Raw genomic sequence first — 27,633 nt, 5'->3', positions numbered from 1 at the left:
CAAAGACCTAAATGTAAGGGTAAAATTATAAAACTCTCATAAGAAAACATAGTAGTGACTCTTCATGACCCTGGATTAGTCATGGTTTCCAACATACAATACCAAAAAACAAGAAACAAAAGAGAAATTAGACAAACTGGACTTCATCAAAATTAAAAATTTTATACTTCAAAAGACACCAAGAAAGTGAAAAAACCCACAGAATGAGAGAAAATACTTGCAAATCTTTTGATTAAAGGACTTACATCCAGAATATATAAAGAACTCTTACAACTCAAAGAGACAAATAACCCAATTTAAAAAAAAATAACAGATTTAAATTCAACCTTTCTTCAAAGAAGATATACAAATGGCTAATGAGTACATGTAAAAAGATGCTAAGAATGATTAGCCGTTAGGAGAATGAGGTGCTGGTATGTAAGACAGTATGGATAAATCTTGACAATATTATTCTAAGTAAAAGAAGCCAGTCACAAAAGACTAGATATTATATGATTCTATCTATGCTTAAGCATCCAGAAAAGGCAAATTCAAAGAGATAAAAAGTATATTAGTGATTGCCAGGGGCTGTGGTGAGGAAGAGAATGAGGAGTGATTACTAATGGGTATGGGGTTTCTTTGGGGATGATGAAAATGTTCTAAAATTAAATAATAATGGTTGTGCAACTCTGCATATAGTAACAATCACAGAAGTGTATACTTTGAAATGGTAAATGTTATAGGATGTGGATTATAAGCCAATAAAGCTATGAAGGTAATATATATTGAGCTTTTGAAATGTATATTTTTCTGGATATAGTCACTTAATAAAAGAAGAATTAAATTTGTACTCACCGCTTTACTCTGCAATTTGTTGAAAGAATATCGCAAGGTGTCTACTGCTTCTGATTCTTCTTTGGTGACTTCAACTTCAAATCGGTTTAAAATAGCATAGGCTTCCTGTGCAGTGGGGCAGATTTAGACACATCACAAGGAATACAATTGACAAATGGCTTACAGGCCTTCTACAAACACATTCCTATGTCTTTTATTAAAATTACTTATTTATTTGGCTGTGCTAGGTCTTGCAGCATGTGGGATCTTTAGTTGCAGCATGAACTCTCAATTGCAGTTATGTGGGATCTAGTTCCCTGACCAGGGATCCCCCCAGCACAGCACCATAGCCAACAGACCACCAGGGAAATCCCCACTTTATGTCTTAAAATGGTGGTTCTCCAAATTAAATGTGTATAAAAAGCTCCTTTAGATTATCACTGATATCAGATATTGACTCTAGACCTCAGGCCCTGAAATCTGAACTTAATAAGCACCAAGGTGATTCTGGTGGAGAGGAGACCAATCCCTTTGAGATATCCTCCGAGGAAAAACACCCTAGAATAACTTTCTGCCTCTCTCTTCCTGATCTTGTGCCAACACCATGCAAAATGTCTTCTCATATTCTATTAAAATAGGGGCTGGCTATATAAGGAATGGAATGAAATGATATTCTGAAGAGCAGACACTAATGAACAAACAAGACAAAATCAAAACAAATTCATAGATACAGAGAACATATTGGTGGTAACCAGAGAGGAAGGGGGATAGAGGACAGAGAAACGGGTGAAGGGGGTTAACTGTATGGTGATAGCTGGTAATGAGATTTAAAGGTGGTGATGGCTTTACACTGCATACAAATATTGAGTTATAATCCTGCAAAACTGAAATCTGTATAATGTTACATACCAATTTTGCCTAATTTTTAGAGTGATGAGCTGGCAATCAGCTTTACCAAAGGAATTTATGCTGAAAAACTGAGATTTGGCAGTCAGGAAAAAATGGTATGATAACTTGTTAAATCTTGAGAAGCAAGTGGTCAGCATTCAAAATATCTGAATACTAAGATTTAAAGAAGTAGTAAAGGTATGAATTCATTAGCTACCAAAGAGCACAAACTCTAAATAGGTTCATGAAAGCAAGGCTCAGTCATGAACACCGGGTACCAAAAGGAGGTACCAATTCCCCAGGTTTGCAGGCAATAGGGGAGTGCCCTGTCCACAGAGAATCTAAAAAAGTTATAAAATGAACTGGATCTTATCTTTATTATCATCATGAGCCAGAAATTCTAAGTATTAGTCATAAGTACTTGTGGTAGAATAATAGCCTCCCTATTGTTAGCCACACCCTAATCTCCAGCACCTGGGAATATATGTCACCTTACACAGCAAATGAGACTTTGCAGATGTGATTAAAAATAAAGAATCTGAGAGGGGTAGATTATCCTGGATTAACCATGTGGGCCCAATGTAATCACAAAGGTTCCTTTAAGGGAAAGAAGGAGGCAGGAGATTTAGAGACAGAGTGTGAGGACAGAAGCAGGGGTAAGAGTGATGCCACGGCTGGGAGGGAACCAGGAACCAAGGGACGCAAGCTGCCTCCGGAAGCTGGACAACACAGGGAAACGGTTCTTCCCTGGAGCCCCTGCTGACATGCTGATTTCAGCCCCATTTCCACACTTCTGACCTCGAGAACTATAAAATCATAAATGTGTGTTGTTTTAAGCCATTGAGGTTGTTACAGAGGCTAAACAGAAAACTAAAAGAGTACTCTTTCCTAAAAACATCTCCTGTTGATCTAAATCCCAACAGCTACTTTTGAGCCTAAATGGACCATTCCCAACCATGGTATGCTGCTGGTCACAGGACAGGCACACAGCTCATTTCTAAGAAAGTCAAAGATATTTGGGGAACTTGCCTAATATGTCAGGACTGAAGTCAGAGAGTACAACCACTCTTTTCTGTAAAATATAGGTACCAGCATAAAAAAAAAAGAACACTGTCTAGACCAGTACAGCATTATTAATGTATTTTCCTTGGTATACTGTTCACTGTTGATAATTATCAAAATCCCTCTAAGAACATCAACATCAGAGAGGAAAAACAGGAAGATGATGCCATAAAATAGATAAATAAACCAACTTTTTAATGTTTCTCTATTTAAAAAAAAAAAAGTAGCATTTCAAGAGAGGAAAATGCAAACATTTCTTACTTCAATTGGTCCCAAAGTCATGTCCATTTGAATTTCATTGTCACGGATACAAGACAAGGCTTCCATGGCAAATCTGACATCATCTAAGTCACGGATAGGTCTAGATAACTTTTTCAAGTATTCGTTGATAAATGCTATCATGTCTGACATCTTCTTTTTGTATTCTTCATTCAAATATCGACAGAGTAGCATCTTCCATGCCTTAGCCTCAATTGATAAGGCCAATTTCATTGGCTCTGGTGAAGACAGAAAAAGGTCAAAATAAAATACTAGGTGACATTCTGAAACAATTCACTTCATGTGTGATCTGAGCATTTATAATTGTCCATTTGTCACCAGCCACACTGAGCACTTGAAATGTAGCTAGTCTGAATTAAATGTTCTGTAAGGTTACCAGATTTTGAAGACTTAATTCCCATCCCAGTGAAGTACGTTAAGCTGTTCACAAGACAGACACCGAAGTCTATAGAAAAGAATTTTGGAAATTCATTCTAGCATTATCCAATGTGAACCTTGCTCTGTTTCTGGCCATCCTATTAGCAGCCCTCACCCATTTCCCTGAATTCCTCCAGGTAACCCCTGCATGAGACCAGCAGTCTAAAATGCTGGGAACACTGGGCCTCTCCAGCAGAGCTCTCCCTCACTATAGTTAGCCATATATTTGGCTTGGGCTTTTGATTTCAGACATTGTCTCATCACCCTCTGATACTCTAACCCCACTGGACTAACTTCTCAGGAGACTCCAGCTGTTCCCATTCTTATCTGTTGTACACAACCCACTCCCTCCGGTAACACATAGTTCTACCTATAGTTTTAGTCATTTGGGTGCCAGCTTAGTATTAACTGCATTAAGCCACTTTGGTATAATATTATATGTACACAATGTATATCTATATTTAACATATATATGAACAATATTGGCAGTCAATAGTTATAATATTGCAGATTAATAACTGCCTCCTAAATGAAGTCACATTTCATGTGAAAATGCAGATACTTTACATAATATTTTTTAAATACCTGTATGCAATTCAAGTGCTCCTACAACTATAATAGGCTTCAACTCATCGATTTCCTGTTCAAAAGTCGCATAGTGTAGAATTTCAGATCTGATTTCAGTCAGAGAGGGATTGTTAGCCAAAAACTCCTGTAGCAAGGAAAGAATCAACACTTTCTTTGGCTTTTTGACAATGTAAATCTTACACTTCTAATAGGTAAATTATAAAATTGCATCTGCTTATATATTTTTCCTCACGTATGTTCTATCAGGCCAGGGGCTCAGTAGAGAGAGGGATGAACTGTTAGTACTGGAAGAGGAGGCTACGTGAAGACAGTTCACATTTCTGGTTGGTTGTTCATAGTCCTAAAGTTTCCTTGAGTTTCTAACCAAATATACAGCTAAGCCTCTGTAACTCTGACACACCCCTGAATACCTGGCCTCTGGGTATGTCTCACACATAATTGGTACTCAGGTGAATTGAACAAAATCTGCTTGAGCCTCATTATTATCAATTGCCCCTCTGTCAGTATCAGAATTACACAAGACAAGAAGTGTTAGGTGCGTGGCATTTACAGGTTCTCGGCCTCTGTTCTTGGGTTCTCATCATTATCACTGGCGTTTTCCTGGTCTTCCCACAAGAGTTAAACAATTACAAGCCAAACTGCGTTGCCAGCAGTGGAAACACACCTTCACTTTCACATCTCGGTCCTCTGTCCAGAGTGTCTTGTACTTTTGAAAGTCCTGCAGGGCTTCATGAACTGCCTTTCTCAGAGAGTTCACGGAGGAAGAAAGGAGGAGGACCAGCTTGGAAATATCCTTGTGTTCTGCCACTCCCGGGTAAAAATTCTTCAGCTTCCGTGCGGGAATCATTTCTTCAAAGGATCCTGAGAACGGACAGTTGTGTTCTATAGATAACTCATGCATTCAACTTTAAATACTGCCAGTTGTAATTATCTATAGACTTTTCAAACTTTAAATTCTTAAGACCCATCTCCCTCCAAGTAATTAACAGCTAATCTCTCACTAGTTTCATTTATTCTTATTAAATCGTTGTGTCATATTTTGAGGTCTGCTGCTGCTGCTGCTGCTAAGTCACTTCAGTCGTGGCCGACTGTGCGACACCATAGACGGCAGCCCACCAGGCTCCCCCGTGCCTGGGTTTCTCCAGGCAAGAACACTGGAGTGGGTTGCCATTTCCTTCTCCAACGCATGAAAGTGAAAAGTGAAAGCCAAGTCATTCCGTCGTGTCCGACTCTTCGCGACCCCATGGACTGCAGCCTACCAGGCTCCTCAGTCCATGGGATATTCCAGGCAAGAGTACTGGAATGGGGTGCCATTACCTTCTCCGATTCTGAGGTCTAGGTTTCTTTAAAGTACATGTGCGCAGGCGCACTCAGTCGTTCAATCATGTCCGACTCTTTTGCGACCCCATTGACTATCGTGGCCTGCCAGGTTCCACTGTCCATGGGACTTCCCAGGCAAGAATACTAGGGTGGGTTTCCATTTCCTTCTCCAGGGGATCTTCCTGACCCAGGGGTCAAACCCACTTCTGCATCTCCTGCATTGGCAGGTGGATTCTTTACCACTGATCTATCTGAGATGCCTTCATTAAAGTGAGGAAATTGCTATTCAGAGGAAAGAACTGAAAACCAGTTGAAAGACACTGATTAACAACCTCCCCCAAAACAAAACGTCCTCCAAGGAAAAATCAAAAGAGTTGAAATTGCTATCCCACAGAACAGCCTTGTGGTTAAAGGAGAGGCAGGACATTTATTGGGGCTTCCCTTGTGACTCAGCAGTAAAGAATCTGCTGCCAGTGCAAGGAACGGGGGTTTGACCCCTGGGTCAGAAAGATCCCCTAGAGAAGGAAATGGCAACCCACTCCAGTATTCTTGCCTGGAAAATCCCATGGACAGAGGAGCCTGGTGGGCTACATACAGTCCATGGGGTTACAAAGAGTCAGACAAGACTTAGCAACTAAACGCAACAACAACTACATTTATTACCCAAATGCCTTAAGCTAATTATTTAAACTTCATAGAAATACTTGAGAGGACTAAATGATACAACATATGCTTGTCTTCAGCTCAGCATCTAGTATATAGAACCCACACAACCAGTATTAAACACCACAATAAACATCTCTTATTAAAAGTCAGTATTCTCAAGTATTCTTCATCAGGTACAGATCATACGGATACTTTTGTTTGGCCCGGACAGTTCCCTACTTTTGTTAAAGCAGTTGTTAACAATTAAACGGAGAAGGCAATGGCACCCCACTCCAGTACTCTTGCCTGGAAAATCCCATGGATGGAGGAGCCTGGTGGGCTGCAGTCCATGGGGTCGCTGAGGGTCGGACACGACTGAGCAACTTCACTTTCACTTTTCACTTTCATGCATTGGAGAAGGAAATGGCAACCTACTCCAGTGTTCTTGCCTGGAGAATCCCAGGGACAGGGGAGCCTGGTGGGCTGCCATCTTTGGGGTCGCACAGAGTCGGACACGACTGAAGCGACTTAGCAGCAGCAGCAGCAACAATTAAAAAATCATGAGATTTCATGAAAAATTTGAGATTTCCACCTTCTCTTTTAAAATGGTTCAATCTGATACTCCTGCCTAGCAACAGCTGGCGGAAATACCCATAAATGATACTGACTTGGGGTGGGGGTAGAAGAAAAGGGGAGATGTTGATCAAGGGGTACAAACTTTCATTAATATAATGAATAATTCTGGAAATGTATATGTACTGGTAATGTATAGTATAATAATAATGCGTACTTGAAGTCTGCTAAGAAAGTACACCTCAGGTGTTCTCACCACACACACACACACACACACATAAATGATAAACTATGAGAGGCGATGAATATGTTACTTACTCTGACTGTGGCAACCATTTCACAAAAGTACACATATATCAAAACATCATGCTGTATACCTCAGATATGTACAACTTTTCTCAAAAATAAATAAAAATTTAATGTGGCATAAAAGCAAGAAAGAAAAAGAAAAAAAGTTTGGCTTTCTATACAAGAGAAAGTATCCAAAAATATCCATGGAATTTGGGGTCAGTGTCATATCACACCCTTAATTAAGGGAACAGCTTAAATAAACTTTATGTACAAAGCACATATGACCAGATTTCCTAAGCACCATGTTCTAGCAAACTAAGTTTATCAGACCAAATACTAGCCTGAAAATAGAATTAGTTCTAAGGTTTGTTTTCATTTTTAACTTTGAATCTGAGGCTATGATAGTAGAACCGTGATAAATGTCCTGTTCATCCATGACCAAAATCTGAAATGTCTGCATGCAATGTTTAAGATGGAAGATGGAGAACACTAGTTTTTTTAATGCAAAATGTAACCAACAAACATATAAAACTGACTTTAAAAAGATATGTTGTAATATCCAGGAAAAATCAGAAAGACTTATTTACTGTTATAATTCTGAGACTCTACTGATCTGAGATTTAACATTCTTACTTTCTTCCTTCTTCAATTGCTTTCCTGGGCTTGAATGGGCCACGTCCATAGTCGTACGGGAGGTACTGCTAATGACCCTCTTGATGTGACGGGACTGCTGGCCCCAGTGAGCTACTCCTCTGCTGACCTCCAGGGTTAACTGGATCATACGGTTAATGGCTTGTTGAATGTCATCCAAGCTAGGAACCATTACCTGTGGAAAGAAGAAATGAGTCCCAGGTGCTCCCAGCACAGACAAATCCACACCTCTGATTGTCATCATCCCCACTCCCTTCGGAGTGGGGAAAGCCTCCGCTGGCCCAGTGGAAGTCTGCTTCAAGGAGAGGGATATTAGAGGAAGATAGGCTGCAGACTTAACCATCTTCAAGCTTTCCCACTCTACCCATTCCTGCAGGCAGAAAGGTCAAGCACAGTGCTTGCCACCCTTTCCCTGTGAGGGTGGCTGAATGCAGGCATGTGCACGTGTGGCATGTCCATGAAGCAGAGAAACTGAAGACCCTATACTGCCAAGATATTGACTTCGGTTCTTTCAAATGTGCCAGAGAAGCATAGAAGCTGTCCTCCAGGAGGCCAGACTGTGTACATGCAGTGTTAGGTGAGCCATAGATCATTCCTGCCTGGCCTTAACCCTTGGATCATCACAGAACACAGCACAGTCATCCTGATGACTTGGTGTTCCACATGCCAACAAGCAGCAGGAGGGGTGGTGGTAGAGAAAAGTGCCCTGAGAAAACATAAGGGACCCGTGCACTCAAGGCGCAGGTTTGTTCTTTCTTTCCTTCTATTCTGCCGTGGACTGCCTCACAGCTGGGTGCTCAGGACAGAGATTTGGACTTCTGAGATGGTCTTATTTAGATAATGTCTGAAGTAAGAAAAAGGAAGATGATTTGTAGGGTACTTGCTAATTATGGCCCACCAGACACTTAACTCTGATACCCTCCTTCAATATACCATGAGCTCTGCAGAAGTCATTTTTATAATAGATATTAATGATACACTTTGATTTTTGTTAAATGCTGCTGCTACTGCTGCTAAGTCGCTTCAGTCGTGTCCGACTCTGTGCAGTCCCATAGACGGCAGCCTACCAGGCTCCCCCATCCCTGGGATTCTCCAGGCAAGAACACTGGAGTGGGTTGCCATTTCCTTCTCCAATGTGTGAAAGTGAAAAGTGGAAGTGAAGTCACTCAGTCATGTCCAACTCTTCGAGACCCCATGGACTGCACCCTACCAGGCTCCTCCGACCATGGGATTTTTCAGGCAAGAGTACTGGAGTGGTTTCCATTGTTAAATGCTGAGGTGAAGTCAAAAAGCACACAGGACCAAGAGATTAAACAAAGTTCAGTCCTAATGCTATACTTCTTTTTAAGTCTCTGCTGAACTTGTTACAATATTGCTTCTGTTTGTTTTGGGTTTTTTTTTGGCCACAAGGCATGTGGGATCTCAGCTCCCCAACCAGGAATCAAACCTATATCCCCTGCATTCAAAGGCAAAGTCTTAACTACTGGACAGCCAGGCAACTCTCTATACTTCTTAAATACATTACCAAAATATCACTGTATTAACTTGAATATTTCATAATACTTACCACATTAGGAATCGCAAGATGTACTTCAGATTTTAAAAAAGAAATAACATCTTCTGACCGCTTTCGTCCATAAGGGCTGTAATAAGATGGACATTTAACTCAGAAACCTTAACCTAATATTTCATAAATAGCATGGTTATGCTACAACTTTCAACCCTGAAAAATAAGGACAATTTTCAAAATGCTGAATTACTTGAAGAGACTATTATTTACAATGGAACCATAGATTTCATGAACTAGTTCACAGACTAAGAAAAGTTTTAATCTTCTTTGAAATGACATATTAGTCTTTTACCCATTTCTAATATTTTAATGTTGCATTCTCTCAGGAAGTACCACCTAAACATGTTCACCTCAGGCACTCCTTTTTCCCTGTCCCACAATAGGTGCTGAAAATCACCAACAAAAAGCATATACCTTCATATACTTTATTCTGCGTGTGTACAAGATTAACAGGAGGTTTCAAGTCAAAGCCTTCCAAAAGTAATTTTTACAGTAGTATCAATTATGCTCAGACAGAAGTACAGACATACAGACACAGGAGTGCAATTAATGAATGACACACATCGGCCTGAAAATTATTAGTAGTTTGGTTATCTCCCTCTGTCTGATCTCTGTCCCATCCCAGATGAAATTTAGTAAGTGTAAACTTTCCATAGAAAGAAATGTTATCATTACTGGAAAACTACACCTCCGTTCATAACGGAGGATCAGTGGTTCCCAGGTAAACATATTATGGTAAGGAACTCTTTGAACTAGAAGTGAGCAAACAAAGGAAAAAACCTCAAATTCTTAGTCTCACTGTGAAATTCAAGACGCGTAGACTGCATTTGAAAGGGTACAATCTGAGAAAAAGAAAGAGTTTTATAATGTATAATCAAGCAGCTGAACTAACAGAAGCAATGGACAGCATACTAGATCCTTCAGTGACTTATTTGACAAACTAGAGGATTAGCTTAAGGAATTCTCCAATCATTCCCATGCAAAATATGAGACATAAATTACTTAAGGAAAAGGTAATAAAGATAAGTTTATCCTCCACTTAGTGTACCGCAGGTGCTTTTCCAAGTACTTTTCCATAAATTGAAGTATTTCATGCTCACATTAACTCTTGACACAGATCCCATGATTATTATCTCCTTATTGTAGATGAGGAAACCAAGGCAGAGAGAGATTAAGTAACTCCCAGAGGGTCACTCAGCTCAGAGATGCTCTACTGCCTAGGATCCACTGTGGAAACCCTACATACAGTAAATTTAAGCATAGCCCTTCTCAAATCTTAAGAATAGACTTATTTTTTTCACCTTGAAAAGTTTCTCTGTGTGCCTCAGGATTAATGGGGGGAAAACACATTATCTGTGAATTTCCAGAATACATGGGGGAAATCTGTAAGCAGCAAAAAACTGTTATTTAGAAAAGAAAAATCAGATTAGCAGCAGAACTCACATCTGAATATGGAAACAAAATAAGCCAGTGAAACAGTATTTGTGGAGTGCGAGAGAAAGAGGCTATGACCCAAGCTGACCAAATAGTCTTCACAGGTGTGGGAAAGAGAGATGTTTTAGACAAGGGAGGATTCTGCGGTAGTATACTCATGTATGCCTCTTCAAAAATCACAGAAGTACAGTTTCAAATTAACATGGAATTCTGAGTTCAGACTTCAAAAACGCCTCCCTGTGCCAAGTACGTCACAATCATGGATAGACCATGAAGGACCTGAAAATACTCAAACAGAAGGCTAGCATCACCATGCATCAGGCTGGCATCAGAAACACGCAGTAGCCTGGCCAGGGCTCTGGTCAGGAAACGAGCAGTGATGGTGGGGCTCGACCCCTGTGGACTGTGGGAGGCTAGAGTAGTCCATGTGAGAGGGGACTCATCCAGGCTTGCTACCAGACACCAGAGACTGAAGCGACCTTCCCCCACTTGTAAAGACCGGCAAAATAACAAGATGTTTGCCAACCTCCTGCCTGCAGCTGCAGCTTTTCCAAAAGATGTTCTCACCTAAGGTGAAAGGAGTGAATCCACAGCATCCTCATTTTGCCACTAAGCCTAGCCGCCCATGTGTGGAACCCACCACACCCCAGCATCTCTTCAGAGGATACGTAACTGTGAACAAATGTGACCCAGACCTGCACTCAAGGTGCCAAGGGTCATGTAGAGACAAGAGAGACACACGAAAGGAAGGAGGGAGAAACACACAAAAACAACCAAAGAAAAACTCTCGCTCAAGGAGAGTCTACAAATAAATTCCAATACGCGTGCCTGAGTCTAACGTAAAGAAAGAGGACTAAAGACATCAATAATTGAAACAAAACCTCACTCCAGATAAAGTTTAATGTATAGAAGTATGACAAACTCAAATATAAATATATTGAGGATGTTCAAAGAGATAAATGAAGCCATCTTCCAAAAAGTAATAAATTGCTGAACTAAAAAGGCAAGAATGATACAGTATCTAGAGGATAAGGACAAAAATATCAATTGAAATATTTAAGATACAGTAGATGAGACCACCTTTAGGCTAGATACAGAGATACTTGACAATGATGTAGCCCAGAAAGACAAAAAAGATGAAATATATGACAGTGAAGGAAAGACAGACTGACATGCCCCAGCATTTGAGATGGCCAAATAACCACAGTGCCTGCAACAGTTCTGGTTTAAGTCCACCCTGAATCTTCATCTAGATAGTGCCTCTCCACTCAAAAGTGTTTCCAAGGTGGAAGAATAGATCATGTGGTCAACCTACTCAACATTCAGCTACAGGAGTTACATATCAAGAGAATGAAGAGACTATCTCAGAAGCAATAACTCAAGAGGAAATTGCTGAGGATTTTCCAGGATTAAAGAACACGGCAAGTCATCAAACAGAAAGTATACTCTGAGAATAAAGCATGACTAAATAAAGACAAATCCACTCCGGGAAAGGAAGCTGCAGAACATCAAGGCTAAAAAAACAATTTTCAGTTAGACTCACTGCACACTTCTCATCAGCAACAATATACGTCAGGAAAAAAATGAAGAAATATGTTCAAAGTGCTGAGAGAAAAACAAAAGTTTTTTATATAGCCAAATTGGTTCAGACTTAAAATGAAGACTAAGAGGGTTTATACCTCACCCACACTTACTGAGGAACCAGCAGTATAAAATAAACACACAATAACCTGGACATTTTAATAAAATAGTCCAGTAAATATACTATTTTCTAGTGTTCAAAAAATAGGTAAAAGCAAAACACCACACAGAAATTATAAAGTTCATGCCAAACCCCTTGTAGTTAGAAGTAAGATGAGAAAACTGAAAAAAATATAGACAGTGTTTTTTAAAAACCAGAGATAGATATATGTATTCTAAATCTGAAGGTAACTACTTAAAGGACTGAAGTATAGGAAAGAGAATATAAAGGGGGAATTATCCATCCCACGGATAACAGATAATAAATGAACCAAGGAAAAAGGATAGTAAGAAACTACAAAATAAAATGTCATAAATTAACTGTAACTATATCAAAAAAATCCAAAAATGTAAGTCAATTAAAATCCATTAAATGGCAGAGATAATCAGATTAAATAAAAATAATCAGGTATATAATCCTTTTAAGAGGCAAAACTTTACAGAAAAAAAAAATGAAGGGATAGAAAAAGATATACCAAAAAATCTGGGAAAGTAAAATTAATGACAGACCAAAAAGAATGAGAAATCAGGATTAATATGGATAGAAAGGCTCATCAAAAAAAAAAAAAAAATACAGTGTTGTAGCAGACTTAACTATATGATGTTGCATGTACCTAGCCACATAGCCTTAAAAGATATAAAAAGAGAACTGACCAAAACAGAAGGAAAAATTGACAACTTCACAATCACATTGGGAGATCTGAATAGTGCAATTTAATTAAAATTCAGCAATGAATAACCAAGGAATAAACCTAGCAAAAATGTACAAGACTTTTTTTTTAATTTTATTTTATTATTTAACTTTAAAATGTATAAGACTTTTACACAGAGAATTAAAAAAACTTTATTGAGAAATATTTTAAAAATGAAAAATAAATGGAGAGGTAATCCATGATTCTGAAAGGAAGACTCAATGTAGTAAGGATGCTAATTCCCTCCAAATTTACCTATAGATTCAATGTAATTTAAATAACTATCCCAAAAGAAAAATTAATTTTCTTTTTTAACTTACTAACTATACGGGAAAGAAATACTAGTCTCCTACTTTACACTAAACACAAAAATAAATACCATGTGGATTAAACCCCTAATTGTAAAAGATAAAACTTTAAAACTTTCAGAAGACATGATGCAGTAGAGAAAATTTTCCTTTGAAAGGCATAGAAATCACAAATCACTAAGGAAAAGATTGATAAATCTGAATTTAAACTCAACAAAGAATATCATAAATAGAACAAAAAGGCACAAGGAGAGAAGATATCTGCTATGATACCAACAAAGTAATATATTGAGACCATCCATGAATAAATCCAATCACATAGTAAAACAGACGGAAGGAAGGAGGTTGGGAAGGAGGGAGAAGGGAAAGAAGGAAATAGAAAAGGGAAGGGAAAGAAAGGAAAAAGAAGGAAAGATAAATTTTTTTAAAAAGAAAGCACAAATGGCTCATGAACATAAAAATATGTTTAACCTCATCAGTAACCAGGAAAGTGATTGTTTAAATCCCAGTGAGATGCCACTTTACACCTATACACACTGGCAACGATTTTTTAATTGAGCAAAATCAACTGTGTGCTATGAGGAACCATGGGCACGTTCCTGCTAGACTTGTTGCTACTGTTGTTCAGTTGCTAAGTTGTGCCCGATTCTTTGCAACACCATGGACTGTAGCACGCCAGGCTCCTCTGTCCTCCACTATCTCCCAGAGTTAGCTCAAATTCATGTCCACTGAGTTGGTGATGCTATCTAATCAGCCTATCCTCCGCTGTCCCTTCTCCTTTTGCCTTCAATCTTTCCCAGCATCAGGGTCTTTTCCAATGAGTTGGCCCTTTGCATCAGGTGGCCAAAGTATTGGAGCTTGAGCTTCAGCATCAGTCCTTCTAGTAAATACTCAGGGTTGATTTCCTTTAGCATTGACTGGTGTTGATCTCCGTGCTGTCCAAAGGACTCTCAAGAATCTTCTCTAGCACCACAATTCAAAAGCATCAATTCTCTGGCACTCAGCCTTCTTTATGGTCCAACTCTCACATCCATACATGACTACTAGTAAAACCACAGCTTTGTCTATGTAGACCTTTGCTAGCAAAGTGATGTCTCTGCCTTTTAATATGCTGTCTAGGTTTGTCATAGCTTTCCTTCCAAGGAGCAAGAATGCTAGGCACTGGCTGGTAAAGTGAGGAGTGCACACACCCCAGGGCCCAGCCATCCCCCTCAGCAGATGCAGCACGAGATAGGTTACAAGAGCGTTCACAGCAGCCCAAACTGCAAACACTCCAAACGATTACCACCAGTAGAACTGATAAAACAGACTGTGTACGCTCCGGCTAAATAGAAGTGAAAATAAATTATATCAGCATAAATGCATCTCAAAAACAATACTGAACACAGTTCAAATACACACAAAATTAAACAATACAAAAATGGGGTAAACCGTTAAAAAAAAAAAGCAAAACAAGACAATGATAAAATCAAGTTCCAAACAGTGGCTACCTCTGCGTGAGCAGAGAAGGGACCAGTAAGGGGACTGTAGAGTTCAGTGTTCTTTGCTCTTGGGCTGGTTGCTAGGGATACGGTTGTTCATTCATTACTGTTTTTATAATGTTACACACTTGTTTTTATACAGTATGTTCATAAGTGCCATGTTTTAAATTTTATAACTTTTAAAAATGCTTTAGCATTGTGCTGTGATAGTATTACCAGACATATTTTCCACTTGCCTGGCAACAAATATTCTTCTTTTCATTGTGTCCAAAGATAACCGTGTAGCTTTTTGAAGACTGTCTAGTAATTGATGAGAGAAAAAAGCGTAGACCTCTTTACATTCCTATAATGAGAAATCATATTAAATTTGGTACAAAAAAATCTAACACCCCCAAAGCAATAATAAATATTAGAAGTGACATGCAAAAGGTGAAAATAATAAACTTTACAATTTCGATTATATTATAGAAATAAATTCAACACTATATTACTCTTTTATTTTTTAAAACAAGAATATATGAAAAATGTGCTTTCATAAACACCGCAGCAAATTAGAAGGTGTTACTCCGAAGCAAAATTCAAAAACAGCTAATTGAAAATAATCCTGGTTTGCTCAATACTCAAAAATTCACTCAACAAAACTGAAGCGTTTAGGGGTATGTACTTCTCAATGCTTAGAGGTGTGGACACAGAACATTATTTTTAGTCTCCAACCGCAGAAGTCTCAGTTTGGTGAATAAATATGTTTTAAAATGCATAAGGACTTCACTGGCAGTCCAGGGGTGGGGACTTCGTGCTTCCACGGCAGGGGGCGCAGGTTCAATGCCTGGTCAGGGAACTGGGATCCCACGTGCCACACCATGCAAATAATAATAATAAAGCTGCATTTAAAAAAAATATGATACCCAAATGTATGGGATGAAACTTCCACCGTCTTGGCACCATGGTTTGCCCCTCTCTGTCAGCCCTATCTTCCCTCCAGTGAAGTAGTAGCCATACTTATTGGTCAGAGCACAGAATAAATATTGAGCCTGAGCAGGTGTCAGGCACCACGCCTAGCTTCACAGTGAGTCCCACACCCATGGCCAGGCTCTGGCCACACTGTTCCTGTCCACCCTATGCCCTGTCCCGCTCTGAGACTGGGTAGGCCAGTTAGGTTGAGCTGGTTCAGAAGGGAGGCCTGTCAGGTGTTAACAAAAAGGAATATGATCAGGGTTGGTCAAGCACCAGGCCACAGCGCAGGCAGGATATCGTGAGATGTTTACGTTAGACCACTGTGGAAGCGATGAGGAAGATGGATGTGAGAGGCAGAGGTTGTGGAGGAGGTGCCCACCTGATGCAGCTCCAAGTGATCCTACAGCTCTAGAGGCTCTGATGGTACTCAGTATGGTACTCAGTCTTGCTCTAAGGACCCCAGCCAGTGTCACAGGGAATGCAGGTGGGAGTGAAGGACTCTCCAGCCGCCTCCCACTGACCAGTAGTGGCTGCCTAGTGTCTGGCGCTGAGAAGCAATCCACAGCTAAAATCTAGACTCACCAGGAAAGTGTTTCCCAGTCAAACAGTTATACCATCCTTGAATCAGAAGGTGAAAATGAAACACATGTGTGCTGTTTATTTCCAAAACTATGTTGGAGTGTGGGGTGTGTTTGTGTGTATCTGTATTGGAGAAGGCAATGGCGCCCACTCCAGCACTCTTGCCTGGAAAATCCCATGGACAGAGGAGCCTGGAAGGCTGCAGTCCATGGGGTTGCTGAGGGTCAGACACGACTGAGCGACTTCACTTTCACTTTTCACTTTCATGCATTGGAGAAGGAAATGGCAACCCACTCCAGTGTTCTTGCCTGGAGAATCCCAGGGACGGGGGAGCCTGGTGGGCTGCCGTCTATGGGGTCGCACAGAGTCGGACGCAGCTGAAGTGACTTAGCAGTAGCAGTGTATCTGTATCAGTTGTGTCCAACTCTTGAAACCCCATGGTCTATAGCCCACTGGGCTCCCCTGTCCATGGAATTTTCCAGGCAAGAATACTGGAGTGGGTTGCCACTTCCTCCTCCAGAGGAATCTTCCCAACACAGGGATCAAACCCATGTCTCTTGCATTGCAGGCAGATGCTTTACCGCAAGCACCACTTGTGTGGGTTAGAGGGTATAAAAGCAAGTAAAATGGAGAAAGAATGAAAAGATGGGTATGGAGGGTTAAAAAAAATTAACGAGGGACTTCCCTGGTGGTCTAGTGGTTAAAAATCTGCCTTCCAATGCAGGGGACACGGGTTTGATCTGTGGTTGGGGAACAAAGATCCCACAAGCTGCAGAGCAACTAAGCCTGCTTACCACAACTACTGAGCCCAAGAGCTCTAGCATCCTCTTACTACAACTAGAGAGTCTGTGCACCACGATGAAAATCCCAGGTGACACAAGTAAGACCCGACCAAGTGAAATAAATAAATATTAAGAAAAAGAAAACTGATGGCAGCAGGAGAAATCAGGAATTAGTACAAATGTGGCAGGGGCATTCAGAGCTGATGAACAGCCAGAAGGCCTAAGAAGGATGAAGAATCCCCCTGTCTCCTCAATTTCCATTCTCAACACATCTCAGTGTAATGTGAAGCTCTGCCCACCTGGGGTTTCTCCTGCAGGGGAGTCCACAGGATATCCACAGTGCTTTTAAAATATGCAGATCCCTGGACCCCAGGTGAATCAAAGTCTGGTCTTGCAATATAGGTAACTCCATTAAAAACAGTAACTGAGAACAAAGTTCTCCGTCCTGAGTCAAATGGATTGGCACTATGGTCCCAGATGTGACATTTATTACATAAGAAAACATTGTCAGTCACAATCGGGACGATAAGTATATAAACTGTAATCGACAGAATCACATTAAAAGCAGATGATATTGGGGGGAAAGCTGTAAGGACTGCTGTAGCTTGTCAGATTCCACAGTGTAGGATAGAAAATTATATTTTCTGGATTTTGTTATAAATCCACACAGATTGGCTGCAGAACTGCCTGGGGGGTGGGGGTGGGGAGGGAAACACCATTTGGGATTATCTGCAATCCTATGAAACATAATTCTGTGAAATTGCATGAGGTTGTTTCACAATAATACCTTCTTAAATTCATCTTCTTTATCATCTTTAACATCAGCCTCAGGCACAATATTAGCATCATAATCAGCACTTTCAACATCTTCTCCCTCACTTCCAAAAACAACGTGCTTTCTCAGCTCTATAGAAAAGATAAAATAAAAATAGAATATTTAATACTTAGCAATCGGTTTATTCTATATGACCAAACCTTCTTAGGAGGCTCCTTCTTTAAAAAATTCTTAATCGAAAAATTAAAAATTTGTTCCTAGGGAAATCACCCTTGAATTTAATTTAAATCAAGTACACTCTTCAAACATACTTTTAGTATCTAGAATTAGGGAACATTTAAAGAGGGCTCTACATGTTAGCTTTCTAAAATATCTGTTTAAGTTTTGACTTTGCTAGCCTAACAAGCTGATATGTTTGTGTTTTTGATACTTCTGATGAAAACCACTTAAACTAAGTGAAAAATCTCTAAGAGAAAGAACACATGCTGTGGATATTTAAGCTCTGAGTTTTTGTTTGTTTGTTTTTTTAAAGCATACAAATTTAATATAAGTTTTACATGACACAAGAGATTTCAAAAGGAAATTAAGATCCAAAGAAGTGATTAAACTTACGGGGTTTCACACTAGGTTCGATAAAGAGTAGAAAATCATAGGAAAAATGTGATAGGACTACAAGTAGTAAACTGTGGGGATTTAGCAAGGCCCATTCATTCTGATTCCTCTCAGCATCCTCCCATCTTTGAAAATAAAGATGCTCCTTTCCTCTCTGGGTACATGGAAGCCTCTCAGATGAGAGGAGAAAGTAGAGGTTGGAGAGTCCTTCCCATACCACCTGGAGTGGCTCAGATGGTAAAGAAACTGCCAGCAATGCAGGAGATCCAGGTTCAAGCCCTGGGTCAGGAAGATTCCCTGCAGTAGGAAATGGCAACCCACTCCAGTGTTCTTGTCTGGAGAATTTCATGGACAGAGGAGACTGGTGGGCTACAGTGCATAGGGTCACAAAGGGTCAGACAAAACTGAGTGACTAACACTTTCACTTTCCTGTACCACCACCTCTCAAATTCCTTTAGCTTAAAATACTCAATATGCACGGTAGCACATTTGGAGGTGGTATGTTCTGAGCCCCAAAATTTCTCTCCTAACTTACATTTTCCCTTCTTTCATTTCCTTTCCCTTAAAAATTCTTTCTATGGTATGCCATACCAATACTAGAGAGGGGGTTCTGTAAACTACTCCCCTCTTCCCTGTGCCCCGCCTAATGAATCTAAAGACTTGTTAATTTGATTAGCATATTGATGCTACTTTTCCAACAACTTTGCTTCATCGGTGGGATGAGCCCCTGTGTTTCCCCAAAAAAGCAAAGCTTTCTTCCAATAGTTTCAAATTTATCCCTTGCAAAAACTTCTCACATTTAGGAACTTTGGTGCAGAATCTTGCATGTGGATCATAACTGGCTATAACTCATTAAAGAAACACATTTAACATTTCTAGCAGTAAGTGATGGAGAAGGCAATGACACCCCACTCCAGTACTCTTGCCTGGAAAATCCTATGGACGGCGGAGCCTGGTAGGCTGCAATCCATGGGGTTGCTAAGAGTCGGACACGACTGAGGGACTTCACTTTCACTTTTCCCTTTTACGCATTGGAGAAGGAAATGGCGGCTCACTTCAGTGTTCTTGAGATTCTAGAGAATCCCAGGGACGGGGGAGCCTGGTGGGCTGCCGTCTATGGGGTCGCACAAAGTCGGACACAACTGAAGCAACTTAGCAGCAGCAGCAGCAGTAAAGTGAACATGGAAAAATATTAACAACTTTTAACTAAAAATAATGGTTTGTCTGATCTCTGGGTCGGGAAGATCCCCTGATGAAGGGAATAGCAAACAACTCCAGTATTCTTACCTGGAGAATTCCATGAACAAAGGAGCCTGGCAGGCTAGTCTGTGGGGTCGCAAAGAGTCAGACACAACTGAGCCACTAACACTTTCACACACACACACAATGGTTTTCCCTTCAAATTAAAACTACAAATTATCTATATTTATTACCTAAAATCCCCTCAGTGAATATATTATTTTCAGCACTTCTTACAGGTCTTATACATTTAGGAAAGCAAAATGTATTTTATATATTAAACAATTTGTTCACTGAATTAAATTGAAGTTTTTACTTAATGAAAATGTGCATTTTCACCTACGTTTTCCCTTATTACTGGAAAGGGATATTTGCCTGCACATGGCTTTCTCCTCTACCTGTCCACCTGTCTTTAACTTACAGTTCTTAACTTTCCATTGACTAGGTCTCAAAAATTGTGCCTGATTTTGTAGGCACAGCACAAACCCATTAATTAATTTCTATTGTGTGGGCCCTCTCTGTATTCAGGAGAACATTTTTGAATAGAAGAGCCTGAAAAGGACATTATAGAGATAATTTTTAAATTTTGGAGGGGGGGGTCTTTGTAAGTTATTTCTTTTTTTTGTTTGTTTGTTTCACATTTGATATTTAATATGTTTCAATGCCATTCTCCCATATCATCCCACCCTCGCCCTCTCCCAGAGTCCAAAACACTGTTCAATACATCTGTGTCTCTTTTGCTGTTTCACATACAGGGTTATCATTACCTTCTTTCTAAATTCCATATATATGCATTCAGTTCAGTTCAGTCGCTCAGTCGTGTCCGATTCTTTGCGACCCCGTGAATCACAGCACGCCAAGCCTCCCTGTCCATCACCAACTCCCAGAGTTCACCCAGACTCATGTCCATCGAGTCAGTGATGCCATCCAGCCATCTCATCCTCTGTCGTCCCCTTCTCCTCCTGGCCCCAATTCTTCCCAGCATCAGAGTCTTTTCCAATGAGTCAACTCTTCACATGAGGTGGCCAAAGTACTGGAGTTTCAGCTTTAGCATCATTCCTTCCAAAGAAATCCCAGGGCTGATCTCCTTCAGAATGGACTGGTTGGATCTCCTTGCAGTCCAAGGGACTCTCAAGAGTCTTCTCCAACACCACAGTTCAAAAGCATCAATTCTTCGGCGCTCAGCCTTCTTCACAGTCCAACTCTCACATCCATACATGACCACAGGAAAAACCATAGCCTTGACTAGACAAACTTTTGTTGGAAAAGTAATGATCTGCTTTTGAATATGCTATCTAGGTTGGTCATAAGTTTCCTTCCAAGGAGTAAGCGTCTTTTAATTTCATGGCTGCAGTCACCATCTGCAGTGATTTTGGAGCCCCAAAAAATAAAGTCTGACACTGTTTCCACTGTTTCCCCATCTATTTGCCATGAAGTGATGGGACCGGATGCCATGATCTTCGTTTTCTGAATGTTGAGCTTTAAGCCAACTTTTCCACTCTCCACTTTCATCAAGAGGCTTTTGAGTTCCTCTTCACTTTCTGCCATAAGGGTGGTGTCATCTGTATATCTGAGGTTATTGATATTTCTTCCGGCAATCTTGATTCCAGCTTGTGTTTCTTCCAGTCCAGCGTTTCTCATGATGTACTCTGCATATAAGTTAAATAAGCAGGGTGACAATACACAGCCTTGACGTACTCCTTTTCCTATTTGGAACCAGTCTGTTGTTCCATGTCCAGTTCTAACTTTTGCCTCCTGACCTGCATACAAATTTCTCAAGAGGCAGATCAGGTGTTCTGGTATTCCCATCTCTTTCAGAATTTTCCACAGTTGATTGTGATCCACACAGTCAAAGGCTTTGGCATAGTCAATAAAGCAGAAATAGATGTTTTTCTGGAACTCTCTTGCTTTTTCCATGATCCAGCGGATGTTGGCAATTTGATCTCTGGTTCCTCTGCCTTTTCTAAAACCAGCTTGAACATCAGGAATTTCACAGTTCACATATTGCTGAAGCCTGGCTGGGAGAATTTTGAGCATTACTTTACTAGCGTGTGAGATGAGTGCAATTGTGCGGTAGTTCGAGCATTCTTTGGCATTGCCTTTCTTTGGGATTGGAATGAAAACTGACCTTTTCCAGTCCTGTGGCCACTGCTGAGTTTTCCAAATTTGCTGGCATATTGAGTGCAGTACTTTCACAGCATCATCTTTCAGGATTTGAAATAGCTCAACTGGAATTCTATCACCTCCACTAGCTTTGTTCGTAGTGATGCTTTCTAAGGCCCACTTGACTTCACATTCCAGGATGTCTGGCTCTAGGTCAGTGATCACACCATCGTGATTATCTGGGTCATGAAGATCTTTTTTGTATAGTTCTTCTGTGTATTCTTGCCATCTCTTCTTAATATCTTCTGCTTCTGTTAGGTCCATACAATTTCTGTCCTTTATTGTGCCCATCTTTGCATGAAATGTTCCCTTGGTATCTCTAATTTTCTTAAAGAGATCTCTAGTCTTTCCCATTCTGTTGTTTTCCTCTATTTCTTTGCACTGATCACTGAAGAAGGCTTTCTTATCTCTTCTTGCTATTCTTTGGAACTCTGCATTCAGATGCTTATATCTTTCCTTTGCTCCTTCGCTTTTCACTTCTCTTCTTTTCACAGCTATTTGTAAGGCCTCCCCAGACAGCCATTTTGCTTTTTTGCATTTCTTTTCCACAGGGATGGTCTTGATCCCTGTCTCCTGTACAATGTCACGAACCTCAGTCCATAGTTCATCAGGCACTCTATCAGATCTAGGCCCTTAAATCTATTTCTCACTTCCACTGTATAATCATAAGGAATTTGATTTAGGTCATACCTGTATGGTCTAGTGGTTTTCCCTACTTTCTTCAATTTAAGTCTGAATTTGGCAATAAGGAGTTCATGATCTGAGCCACAGTCGGCTCCTGGTCTTGTTTTTGCTGACTGTATAGAGCTTCTCCATCTTTGGCTGCAAAGAATATAATCAATCTGATTTCGGTGTTGACCATCTGGTGATGTCCATGTGTAGAGTCTTCTCTTGTGTTAGTATACTGTATTGGTATTTTTCTTTCTGGCTTACTTCACTCTGTATAATAGGTTCCAGTTTCATCCACCTCATTAGAACTGATTCAAACGTATTCTTTTTAATGGCTGAGTAATACTCCATTGTGTATATGTACCACAACTTTCTTATCCATTCGTCTGCTGATGGACATCTAGGTTGTTTCCATGTCCTGGCTATTGTAAACAGTGCTGCAATGAACATTGGGGTACATGTGTCTCTTCCAATTCTGGTTTCCTCAGTGTGTATGCCCAGCAGTGGGATTGATGGGTCATAAGGCAGTTCTATTTCCAGTTTTTTTAAGGAATCTCCACACTGTTCTCCATAGTGGCTGTACTAGTTTGCATTCCCACCAACAGTGTAAGAGGGTTCCCTTTTCTCCACACCCTCTCCAGCATTTATTGCTTGTAGACTTTTGGATAGCAGCCATTCTGACTGGCATGAAATGGTACCTCATTGTGGTTTTGATTTGCATTTCTCTGATAATGAGTGATGTTGAGCATCTTTTCAAGTGTTTGTTAGCCATCCGTATGTCTTCTTTGGAGAAAGTCTATTTAGTTCTTTGGCCCACTTTTTGATTGGGTCTTTTATTTTTCTGGAATTGAGCTGCAGGAGTTGCTTGTATATTTTTGAGGTTAATTCTTTGTCCATTGCTTCATTTGCTATTATTTTCTCCCATTCTGAAGGCTGTCTTTTCACCTTGCTTATAGTTTCCTTTGTTTTGCAGAAGCTTTTAATTTTAATTTAATTTAATTTTAATTTGTTTATTTTTGCTTTTATTTCCAATATTCTGGGAGGTGGGTCATAGACGATCCTGCTGTGATGTATGTCGGAGAGTGTTTTGCCTATATTCTCCTCTAGGAGTTTTATAGTTTCTGGTCTTACGTTTAGATCTTTAATCCATTTTGAGTTTATTTTTGTGTATGGTGTTAGAAAGTGTTCTAGTTCCATTCTTTTACAAGTGGTTGACCAGTTTTCCCAGCACCACTTGTTAAAGAGATTGTCTTTTCTCCATTGTATATTCTTGCCTCCTTTGTCAAAGATAAGGTGTCCATAGATGCGTGGATTTATCTCTGGACTTTCTATTTTGTTCCGTTGACTTATATTTCTGTCTTTGTGCCAGTACCATACTGTCTTGATGACTGTGGCTTTGCAGTAGAGACTCAAGTCAGGCAGGTTGATTCTTCCAGTTCCAATTGCTCCAGTTCCAAGCAATCTTTCTCAAGATTGCTTTGGCTATTTGAGTTTTTTTTTTGTATATCCATACAAATTGTGAAATTATTTTTTCTAGTTCTGTGAAAAATACCGTTGGTAGCTTGATATGGATTGCATTGACTCTATAGATTGCTTTGGGTAGTATACTCATTTTCACTATATTGATTCTTCCAATCCATGAACACGGTATATTTCTCCATCTATTTGTGTCCTCTTTGATTTCTTTCACCAGTGTTTTATAGTTTTCTATACATAGGTCTTTTGTTTCTTTAGGTAGATATATTCCTAAGTATTTTATTCTTTTCATTGCAATGGTTAATGGAATTGTTTCCTTAATTTCTCTGTTTTCTCATTGTTAGTGTATAGGAATTCAGGGATTTCTTTACACTCGTTTTAAAAGTTTCTATGAGAAACATTTGAAGATGAAATACTTTTTATAATTATTTGTGTAATACAAGGTGACTAGACATATTTGGATTATGCAGAAATATAAAGAAAAATATGAATAAAACCATAATTCAATTATACAAAGAAAGTACAATTTATAAAAATTGTAAATTTTTTTATCATCTTATACTGCTGCTGCTGCTGCTACTGCTGTGTCGCTTCAGTCGTGTCCGACTCTGTGCGACCCCATAGACGGCAGCCCAACAGGCTCCCCCATCCCTGGGATTCTCCAGGCAAGAATACTGGAGTGGGTTGCCATTTCCTTTTCCAATGCATGAAAGTGAAAAGTGAAAGTGAAGTCACTCAGTCGTGTCCGACTCTTAGCAACCCCATGGACTGCAGCCCACCAGGCTCCTCCATCCATAGGCCTTTCCAGGCAAGAGTACTGGAGTGGGGTGCCATTGCCTTCTCCGCATCCTATACTAGTCTTGATTAAACCAGGTTTATTCATAATTAAACCACTCATGATTAAACTTAGTCATGATTAGACCTCTTAAAAGAAATATTTCCTCTTTCACTTGTTTTAATAAATAAAAAAAAGTAAATCATTTATAAACTTGAGTTTTAGCTAAGATCACTCGTATGTGTGTGCATTCAATCGTGTCTGACTCTTTGCAAGCTCATGGACTGTAGCCTCCCAGGCTCCTCTGTCCATGGGATTTTCCAGCCAAAAATACTGACGTGGGTTACCATTTCCTCCTCGAGGGGATCTTCCCAACCTAGGGATTGAATCCACGTCTCTGGCATCTCCTGCATTAGCAGGCGGATTCTTAACCACTGTAAGCTCAGAGTTTCTCATCCTCAGCACTACTTTGTTGCTGGGGGCTGTCCTGTGCAATGGAGGATGTTCAGCAGCATCTCTGCCCTCTATTCAGATGATTGTCATGCAGTGTGACAACCAGCATGGTAGAATGAATACATAAAAAAGAAAAAGTTAACATAGCAGGCCAGAGACTGCTATCCACGTTAAGGCCTGCTTGCAAGATTGGTCCTTAACAGGTGTCTGGGAATTTGGATTTGGGGCTTCCCAGGTGGCTCAGTGGTACAGAATCTGTCTGCCAACACAGGAGACATAGGTTGATCCCTGAGTAGGGAAAATCCCCTGGAGAAGGAAAAGGTAACCTGCTCCAATATTCTTGCCTGGGAAAACCCATGTGCAGAGGAGCCTGGTGGGCTACATCCATGGGGTGGCAAAAGAGTCAGACACGACTTATCAACTAAACAACAAGAACCTGGATTTCAGAGGGGTGCCCACCATTCCCTAACTCATAAAAAGGGCTCACATGCCTACACTGTGCAAATTGCATGGTTTATGCTGAACACCTGATCTCCTTCACAGAGTCTGGAATTTTGGTAGATGCTAAGCACAGAGGGCCTTCTTGAGAGCATATCTGTAGCACTCGTGATTCAAACAGTTTAACCAGTCGCATTACCTGGTAAGTGTCTTGCTCCTTTCCCACTGTACTTAACTTCATAAATAGTCTCAAATATTGATATAAGTTCTTTGACAGCTTCTTCCACATGCTTACTTTTGTGGTTTAGAACCTCAGCCCATTCTTTTGTGTATGTCTATTAAATAAAGAAATGACTATTAATTTCCAGATACTTAAAACTACTGTGAAGCTTCTTAATATGACTTTAATTTGTCAAACTCTAATTAATGCTATTTGAAAATACCTAGAGATAGTAGCCAGTAGCATGATGATTCAGACTCCAAACTGGCAACAGCTAAAAGCAGCCTGAGAAACCTGTTAAGTCTCAAGCAAGGAAAAGGAGGAGAAAGAATAAAAATTCAAAGTTGTTTTGTTTTTTGGCCATGCCATGACGCATACAGGATCTTAGTTCCCTGATAGGAATGGAACCTGTGCCCCCTGCAGTGGAAGCATGGAGTCTTAACCACTGGACTGCCAGGGAAGTGCCAAATTCAAAGTTTTTTTTACCTTACCTGATCCAATCACTCATCAAGATCTACACTCACATTCATATGAATAAAAAGAAAGAAGCCTGAAGACATAAGAGAGATAAAGATGTCACAAGTTGAAAGTGAGAACTGGTTTTAAAAATGACAATCCAACGTGTTGTTTTGAGATTCAAATCAGACAAGGTTTTTAACTGAGCATCGTGTCATATGCCAGGCATCAATTTAAGAGCTTTATGTGTATGAACTCATTTAATTAAATGACAACCTCTTGGGATAGGTAACATTATTGTCCCCATTTCACAGATGAGAAAACTGAGTCTCAGAAAGAATAAAAAATTTGCCCAAGGTCACACAGTTGATGGTAAGAATAGGGGTTTGAAACCAGCTTTGTGTGATTCTAAAAGTCTGTGCTTTTTGCCTTTTGAATCTTTCTAATAACAAATACTTTAGGAAGAAATTGAGAACTAGTTAAATCCAGAAAAGAAAACTGGCTTATAAAACTGAACAAGCCTTTTGACATACACTGTCCATGCATTTTAGAAAAGAGAAAAGTAAATGGTAGCAGCCAACTTAGCCCTTTAAAATCACTTTTGCGAAGGAGCCTGAGCCTATCTATGCATTCTCTCCAGACACGCTTTTGGAGATCCCATAGTTTCCTTGCACAGCTCTCAGGCGTTCCTCTCTTGGCTATTAGATTGAGAGAAAGAGACTTCTAAGCTTGTCCCCCAGATTTATACCACCTCACCTGTATTTGAAACCATCTTCATCTTTTCTCAGTCTCAGGGGAAATGATGTTCCTCTTCTTACCAAAAGACAATCTCCCTTCCCTCCTATCCCCACCAACTCTTCAGACCTCATTCCTCCATTCATTCACTCCATCCTTTCTAATTTATTGAACACACTATTAAACTTTGGAATGCAATGGAGGCTGAGAGCCACTTCAGTCCAGCAGGGAAAACAAGTGTTAAGCAAGTGGACACAATTCCAGCTGATCACAGAAGACGGGACACACCTGTTCATATACACACACCCTCTATTTGCTTTGAAATCCCCTAAGGAGACACAAGAGACTCAGGTTTGATCCCTGGGTTGGGAAGATCCCCTGGAGGAGGAAATGAAAACCCATTCCAGGATTCTTACCTGGAAGTCCCATGGACAGAGGAGCCTGGTGGGCTACAGTCCATGGGGTTGCAAGGGAGTCGGACACAACTGAGCACACATACACACACATGTACAAGGAAGGAACCATACTACTAAACATGACAGATTAAACACATGT

General features: G+C 40.1%; 1 protein-coding gene across 1 annotated transcript in view; it reads right to left on the bottom strand.

Moving 5' to 3' along the window:
* DNAH8 (dynein axonemal heavy chain 8) overlaps positions 1 to 27,633 on the bottom strand; it is a 328,304-nt gene that overhangs the window by 227,727 nt on the left and 72,944 nt on the right. The window contains exons 21-29 of the mRNA XM_024983878.2: positions 25,867 to 26,002; positions 17,855 to 17,973; positions 14,974 to 15,095; positions 9,095 to 9,170; positions 7,510 to 7,702; positions 4,712 to 4,908; positions 4,045 to 4,171; positions 3,025 to 3,260; positions 835 to 939 (exon numbers count right to left, since the gene is read on the bottom strand). Coding sequence (XP_024839646.1) covers positions 835 to 939; positions 3,025 to 3,260; positions 4,045 to 4,171; positions 4,712 to 4,908; positions 7,510 to 7,702; positions 9,095 to 9,170; positions 14,974 to 15,095; positions 17,855 to 17,973; positions 25,867 to 26,002 — 1,311 coding nt within the window. The remainder of the gene's footprint in view (positions 1 to 834; positions 940 to 3,024; positions 3,261 to 4,044; positions 4,172 to 4,711; positions 4,909 to 7,509; positions 7,703 to 9,094; positions 9,171 to 14,973; positions 15,096 to 17,854; positions 17,974 to 25,866; positions 26,003 to 27,633) is intronic.

Source organism: Bos taurus, chromosome 23 (genome assembly GCF_002263795.3).
Source record: "Bos taurus isolate L1 Dominette 01449 registration number 42190680 breed Hereford chromosome 23, ARS-UCD2.0, whole genome shotgun sequence".
NCBI lineage: Eukaryota > Metazoa > Chordata > Mammalia > Artiodactyla > Bovidae > Bos > Bos taurus.
This window is presented reverse-complemented; position numbering and strand designations above follow the sequence as displayed.